The sequence below is a fragment of the Triticum aestivum genome, chromosome 5B, assembly GCF_018294505.1.
Source record: "Triticum aestivum cultivar Chinese Spring chromosome 5B, IWGSC CS RefSeq v2.1, whole genome shotgun sequence".
In the NCBI taxonomy this organism is placed as follows: Eukaryota; Viridiplantae; Streptophyta; class Magnoliopsida; order Poales; family Poaceae; genus Triticum; species Triticum aestivum.
This window is the reverse complement of record NC_057807.1, coordinates 634,432,544-634,440,343: the sequence shown is the minus strand read 5'-3', so window position 1 is coordinate 634,440,343 and position 7,800 is coordinate 634,432,544. Positions and strand designations below refer to the sequence as shown.

Below are 7,800 nucleotides of genomic sequence, written 5' to 3'. Positions count from 1 at the left end.
GGGGCCCGGGTCGGCTTTTAGGGGGGTGGCTTGCGGGAGGGGGCAGGGAATCGTGGCCGACTCGGTTACGGCGACGGCGGCGGCGGTCGCGGTCTCCGCGCGGAAGACGGCGGCAGGGAGGCGGGCGCAGGGTGGGCGGCGGGAGTTTTTTTTAAACAATTCCGCCGAACAGAAAATAAAACCTGAAAAAAAATAAAATTCTAAAAATGCCAAAACAAATTTTCATCGTCTAAATAAAATATTTAGAACGAGATGAACATTTTCTTGGACCTAAAATGCAGTTTTGAAAAACGAACAATTTTTCCTAAATTCAAATAAAGTAGCCAAACTCCGAAATAAAATTTTATTTGATTTTATTATTAAATCCTCAATATTTCTTTATTTTTTGGTAAAGTCATTTTATTCCCTCTCTCATATTTGTATAATAGAAATAATTGAAGATGAAATAAATAAAATCAAATGATCCTATTTTCAAAATTTGAGAAAACTCAAATATGAAAATAACGAAATCCCCAACTCTCTCCGTGGGTCCTTGAGTTGCGTAGAATTTCTGGATCAAGCCAAAATGCAATAAAAATATGATATGCAATGATGATCTAGTGTATAATATTCCAAATTGAAAATTTGAGATGTTACAGATCTACGCAAAGGAAAGAATAAAACCATCATATATGGTGATGGATGGGAACAGTACATTGCAGTGAACAATTTTAAAGAGGAGAACTCATAGCCTTTTCCTTAACAGGATAGGTGAACAGGTTAAGGACATTATATGTCAACAACGATGATGATGATGATGATGATGACCAAGATGACCAGGATGTTGAAGATGAAGATGACTAAGATGATCAGGATGATGAAGATGAAGATGAAGATGAGGACATCCAAGATGAAGATGAGGACAACCAAGATAAAGATGAGGACATCGAAGATGAAGACGATGGTCCTATTGTTTCTGCAATTTTTTGATCAAGAAGCTTACTCGGGATGAGACAGCTAATGTGAAAGCGATGTTACCATCCTATTTAGCCTTCTTGGGGAAGCCCTTTGTGGACTGTCTAGCAAAAACTAACATGGTCAAAAAAGTTATGGTGAGATGTTTTATATTCTTTCATCTCTTTTTGGTGATAACCAAGTATGGTGAGATGTCTAACATTGCGTGCTTTCTATTTTCTCTTAATGATGGGGAGTTCAGAAGTTACCTTTGAAGATGTTTTCCGAAGTGGCATCGCCGCCGTCAGCACCAATGGAGTAATCCATGGACCAAGAGGGCATGTCCGGCTGGCAGGAGTTCATCAAGGGAATGAGAGAACTAAGGGTGGACACCCTTGTGGTAATCATTGTAAGGAAGAGCAACCGCAACGACTATCAGATAATGGTTGTTGTTGACCATGTTTAGAAATAAGTCTTGAATATATCAGCCAGAGAACTGTTAGTTAATTAACTAGTATGTTAAGATGAATGTGATACATTGATGTTTGTTTCTTAAGTCGATAAACTTTCAAGTGTTACTGAATTATTTGAGGGTTTGTTCTCAAAATGAATTCATTCTGCTCCAGTTATATTGAGAATCGTTCGCGCTCATCCCTTTTGCGGGCAGAACGTCTGAAGAGCAACAACTATGGTAGCAGTTATGGCGGGCAGGTCAGAAAGCCCGCCACAAGAAGCTACATACCAGTGGGGGGCGAGCGCCCGCCACTGATGGGTTTATAGCCGTGGAGGGAGGTTAGTGGCGGGCGGCCCTGAGAGCTTGGCCCGCCACGACTAGGCTTTCTGCACCCACAACTGTTGGGCATTCCTGCAGTAGTGGCGGCATTGGAGAAAACTTCTTCAAGAAGGGAATCGAAAAACCATCCGGGGCGGACGCCAAATTCGCATTCGCAGAATTGAGGACCGCTTCAATTTCTTCAACAGATAGAGGAACCATGAGCACAGAGTTCTCTTCGTCCGACACCAGTCAAGGTTGGGACCAGAGAAAGCGGAAATAACAAAGCCAGAAGCCGGCCTGGCAGCCAGAAGAGAAGAGAAGAACTGCTGAACGTGATTGAGAATGCCGTGAGGGTCCGAGGTTCTAGCGCCATCGATCAATAAACTGCCAATAGAACAGCGCCGGCGTCTACCATTGGCAACTTTGCTCCATGATTACCTTGAACTGGTTCCGTGTGGGTTCGTATTGTTCACCAGAGTGGTAGGGTACCGTGATCCATATATGGCAATGACATTATTATTTTTTGGACTAAAGCAATAATGTTGCTTTCATTTAATTAATTGCGAAAATGTATGAAGTTAGAGTTACAGAAAAGCAACAACCCCTTGCTGTACAAAGTTAGAGTCACATGAAGATGAAGGATACATGCGATCAACAAGGCTCCAAGGTCCAAGCATACACCATTCTGCAACATCGTTGGGATGATGCTTTAGAAACAGATGCACCGCGTTAGGCAGATAGATACCCTAGGTTATACTATTGTGGTACCCTGTAGACTACTGCCTTCCTTTCAACGATACTGTCCTAAATGTGATTGAAAACAGTCACATGCAGCTTTGCCAATGCAACTCAACATCGGAGTTCCGCTCAAGCCAGATTGCCCACCAAGTTGCTATGATGAATGACCCCCATTTCTCCTCGGATAATAATGATTTTTGATACCTCCCAACCCTAGATGATGGACACACTTGCAACCAAGAGACAATATGTACATGAGCTTAGATGGTCTGACGGGGTAACAATATCGAAAAAATGCTACAACTCAGTCGGACCATGTATGTTTTATATGCCGATATATGAATGCTCTGTCCCATGTGATTGGTTTGGTGGCAAGTCTTGATTTCCAACTTTAAATTTTCACATTTATGTGACACTTGACGCCTGGAACCAGTAGACTATTTTTGGCACCATTTGGTAGAACCAAAGTTGTTTTCAATAGAAAAAAAGACCAGACACAATTTTAATATTATAGCTCATTTTTCGATCCCCCAACCAAGTCCAAATTCAACAATTTGATAGCAGATTCAATGGGAACTTTCAGAGTAGGATTGATGAACCAAATAAGCACATCCCATAAATTGAGTGCCTAGATGTGATTTTCTTCTAGTGTTCGTGTACATAGCGTGAATAAGCTTGTACCCCATTGACAAGTGTGCGGTAATGCCTATACCGTAGGAGCCGGATCCTCTAACTTAGAGAGGGAAAGTCGTAGTGCTACAGTGCTAGTCTAGTGTAAAATGAAGAAGGAAAGTTAGGAACTGTTACCTGTGGTTTAGTGTTGGTATTTACGGTAAATATAAATTAATTTTATTGCACCATGAAATAACGCTGCGGTCTATTATGTCATTTTACAGAAACCCCCCTGCACTTTTCTGAAATCAATCCGCAGTCTAAGTTTAAATGAGTTAAAAAAATGTTTTGTTTTTACACAATACCCCTTGTAGTTTACTCAAATCAACACGCGGTTCATGTTTAAGTGACTCCAGAAAAAATGTTCGTTGTTTGCGGAAAACAACTTCACATTTGGTTTAATTAACCCATAGTCAATATCATATGTTTTTCAAAATAGTCATATCTTTCAAACCGTAACTTCAGCTTTAACATATTATGTATGCAATTTGATTAAAAAAGTGTGTAGAATCTGAATATGATGTTATTTGGCTCTTAACCATTTTTAAAATGTTATTTAGGGTGGAGCCTTAATTAATAGTCCATATCATATGTTTTTCAAAATAGTCATATCTTTTAAACTATAACTCCATTTTTAACATATATGGAATTTGATCAAAAAAATGTGTAGAATCTGAATATGATGTTATTTTACCTGCTAACCATTTTTAAAATGTTATTTAGGGTGCATATTTAATTAATAGTGCAGGATCCGCCTCTCTTTCGTGTCGATGTAGATCTGATTTGAAAATGAACACCTCAATAAAATTAGATTGGAGACGAAAAAAGTTATCTATAACAATGCATGGACGCGTCGGCAAAATCCTGCATGGGAAATAGAAAGCAGATTTCTCATCTTATGCGGAGAGAGACGTCTTAGGATTGACCATATTCAAACACTGGTGATTGTGTGAGCAGACCATCGTCGGCGAGGGTGGAAGGAGGATAAGCGGCAACACAGATGGAATGCCACGTTCAAATAAATAGCATGGACCTATTGTGATCTCCAGTCACGATTATTGAGTTAGGGGCGCGTGTTATTTTCTCTCGCGTTGCAATGCACAGACTCATTTGCTAGTTACTACGAATGTACATAGTAGATCTGTAATTTGTAAATTAATTGAAGTCATTTTTGTCCTAGTCATAAAAAGTTAGAGTATTGTAGCGTTTCTAACTTTTATTCTGTATGTTAGTTAGAGGATCCAGTTCCATCTGCGGGGCTCCTCCCTCGTTGGTCTTGTTCATGTGCACGCACGGTTAATCTTGCCATGGTGTGGATGATTAGTTCACCAACAGAAAAGAAGCAGATCGACATTAATTTTCCTCTTCACGCAGTAGGCACTTCTCTTTTGAGGTCACTATTTTGACTGTATTTTGTACATATATTACATTACAGGTGAACCTAACAACGCATTCGTACACACGGATCGAAGAACACACTCCACCCATCTGTATATCTCAGCCAAACAGCCCTAGCCTCACCGGCGTGCCCGTCTCCGGTATCCACTCGCCGCCGTTCAGGAAGCGCTCCACCGTGAACACCTTCGACTTATCCTTGTTGAGCACATGGAACCCCTTCATCTCCTGGCGCGCGGTGATGTTGGCGCCGTCCCCGACATTGCCGTACTCGCCGTAGAACGCTGTGCCCAGGTTGTTCTTGCCCTCCCACGGCATGTACCCCTGCGCGTGCACGAACCCGTCGATCACCGACTCGATCACAATCACCCTCGAGTACTCCTTCCACGGCCGCCCCAGGAAGGTCTTCACCGTCGACGACTTGCTGGCGAGGGCTTCATCGGCCACGATGCGGGTCCGGTGCAGGACGAAGCCGGTGGTCTGCTGCCGGTCGCGGCGCCCGTGCGCGGTCACCACGCCCGGCTTCCCCGGGAGCGGGTCCTTGACGAGCAGCACGCAGCGCTGGAACACGGCGGCCGCGTCGCCGAAGATGAAGTCCACGGTGCCGGAGACGATGCAGCTGCGATAGTACTGGCGGTAGGCCTGCGCGAAGAGCGTGTCCTGGTGCCCGTCGATCCGGCAGTTGAAGAAGATGGCCCGGTCGCCCTTCACGCGCACCGCAATCGCCTGCTGCTTCTCGTCCCCCGCCGTGTTCCGGATCCCCATCTTCACCGCCATGAACCTGTCTCCGTCCACCGCTGCGTACAGCATAGTTGATTAACGACGGTCACATTGGTCCTAGCTTGTCCGTGCATATGCATGCTTGGATTTGTTGTAAGCATCTATGGGCAATGCAATGTGTGTTTACTTACCCAAGGTGGCGGTTCTCCACATCCTTACGCCGTCGCCGACGCTCTTGCTGCCGGTGATGATGGACTTCTTCGGGCCGTCGCCGTACATGGTGATGTTTGACATCCCGTTGGTGACGTTCACCGACTCGTCGTAGACACCTTCCTTGATGTAGATCACATACCTCCCGCTGTAATTCTTGGGCAACGCGTCCAAGGCGGCCGAGATGTTTGTGAATTGACCGGAACCATCCTTGGCCACCGTCACGTTCGGCGTGAGCACGCCATTGCGTTCTTCCTCCGCCTCTTCCAGAATCCTCCGGTCCTCGCTGGGCACCCACGTGGGGACGTCGGACACGGACTCCTGGAGCTGGCGCTCGCCGTCGCTTTGCTCGGCGGGGGTATCGTCTTTGCCGTTGTTGTCGTCGTCGTCATCGTCGTCGTCGTCCGCGTCATTGGGGAGGGTGACTTTCGCGCCGGCGTCGATTTCGATCATGGCAGCGAGGGCAGCGCCCTGCTGGATGATGGCGATGGCGTTGCTGGAGATCTCCCGCGCCTTCTCCATGATCTCCTTGATCTGGACGCGGACATCGCCCTTGGGGAACATGTCGACGCAGGAGCCCTGGAACGTGATCACCGCGCTCAGCCACGCCTGGAGGTCCTGCGCCGGCCCGTCGACGCCGCGCCACGCGACGGTGGAGAGCGCGCGGGTCACGTCGGCGGCGCAGTCGTCCAGGAGCATCTTGCAGTCGAGCAGGGCCTCGTGGACCAGCGTGTCGTTGCTCTGGCGCACGGCCTCCAGCAGCGACGACTCGTTGAAGCCGCGCGAGAGCTCCCGGCCGACGGCGGTGATCGCGGCGGCGGCGGCGGCGTGCGGGTGGTCGACCTGGTTGTCAGAACGTTCCAGCGGCTTGGTCAGCGTCTCCTTGCACGTGGCCTGGTAGTCCGTGGGCGAGCAGAAGAGGTCCACGGTGCGCATCGTGGCGGCCATCGCTTTCTTGTTCGTCTCCCCCTCGTCCTCGGCCCTCTCCGACACGATGAACGCCGCCGTGCCGATGATGATGGCGAGGAGCAGGAAGGCCGCGATGCCGCCGACGAGGAGCTTCGTGCGCGACGCACTTTCATCTGGCTCCGCCGGCGCGCTGCGCGGCATCGCCATTGCCGCGGAGAGCCAGACAAATTTTGAAGAAACGAATCAAACGATGCGCGGCAGCGATATTGCCGCGCACAAAGAATCAAACGATGAAGTCCCTATTATTAGGAACACACCACTGCGGAAGTTTTTCGCCTTGGTTTCTTTGCTGCGTCCTTGTGGTGCGTCCCTTTTCCGAGGAACAGAGTCTCCTTGATTTGTGCTGGCAGCACTCTATAAACCGGCCCTTTTCTTTGGTAAAGGAAATTAAAGGGAAGAGTGAGGGAGCCGTTTTAAGTTAAGGACCATGCACCACAAGTCACATTTCTCACGTGGAAAACATTTCTATCTCTACAAGAGGAGTTTGTTCCGTCGCCTCCACCACCCACCTGTTTTTTCCTCCCATGTTCCTTGGTTTTCTGTTGGTTTTTTGTAACCCCAAACGATCCCATAGAGAAAAAAAACACAAATCAATACTTTTCCAAAACATGCCTTGTATTGACTCAATCAAAGCAAATCAAATCAAATCAAATTAATCTTATAAAAATCTCAACTAAACCAAAATCCCATCAAATTAAATGTTATCAGAACTGATGTAAGGTATATGTCCAACAAGATTGATTTTGGACCACTAAAATACGCTTGTTGCAATGCATGGGCAATTAGCTAGTAGGATGTTGTTGTGTCACATCATATACCACATTCCCTGCATGGAGCATATGAATTTCAATAACTTGTTCTTTTTAGGATGTCTAAAGCCACAATAATCATACAGGAGTACAAAAGATTTTGTTACGAACTAACGTATAGGCTGATGAGCCATCGCCCACCCCCTCCCACCCCCACACCGCCCCCTTTGATTCCAAAGGTCATAGGAACAAGGTGGCCCGGTCTTTTTGTGAGACAATGTTGATTTTTTTATAGAAGGAGAGTAATTTGATGACCTGACAACACCGAACACTTGACAATGCGCTTTAGCAATCACCAAACCAAGTCCGGCCGGTATGGTTATTGACAATGTTGATACCACAGTCAAACTGATCATGAAGATCCATCTCTGCATGCAACCGAAAAGCAAGCAAGAATTTAAGAGATACAATCTGAATTGCGGATATAAGATGCAATATTTGATTAACACGGTGTGGGGCCAATGACATGTAATGCAGGATGTCTTGTCAACTCTTGTGTCTATGGCAAATTCAGTAGCAACTATTAAAAATCAATTCAATAAAGTTTAAGCCCCAACTCAGTGCTTTAAGGGGGTACTT

The 7,800-nt window shown here is 46.3% G+C and overlaps 1 protein-coding gene across 1 annotated transcript; it reads right to left on the bottom strand.

Moving 5' to 3' along the window:
- Positions 1-4,475: 4,475 nt before the first annotated feature.
- On the bottom strand, positions 4,476-6,749 carry LOC123117278 (probable pectinesterase/pectinesterase inhibitor 13). Its single transcript, XM_044538061.1, has 2 exons — positions 5,425-6,749; positions 4,476-5,310 (listed from the first exon to the last, which is right to left on the bottom strand). Exons 1-2 carry the CDS (start codon positions 6,557-6,559, stop codon positions 4,616-4,618), a joined length of 1,830 nt encoding a protein of 609 aa, XP_044393996.1. The 5' UTR covers positions 6,560-6,749; the 3' UTR covers positions 4,476-4,615.
- Positions 6,750-7,800: the final 1,051 nt, after the last annotated feature.

Coding starts and splice junctions, on each gene's coding strand:
- LOC123117278 (XM_044538061.1), bottom strand. CDS start 6,559: ATGGCGATGCCGCGCAGCGCGCCGGCGGAGCCAGATGAAAGTGCGTCG. Junction 5,311..5,424: donor GTGGAGAACCGCCACCTTGG/GTAAGTAAACAC, acceptor TGCTGTACGCAG/CGGTGGACGGAGACAGGTTC.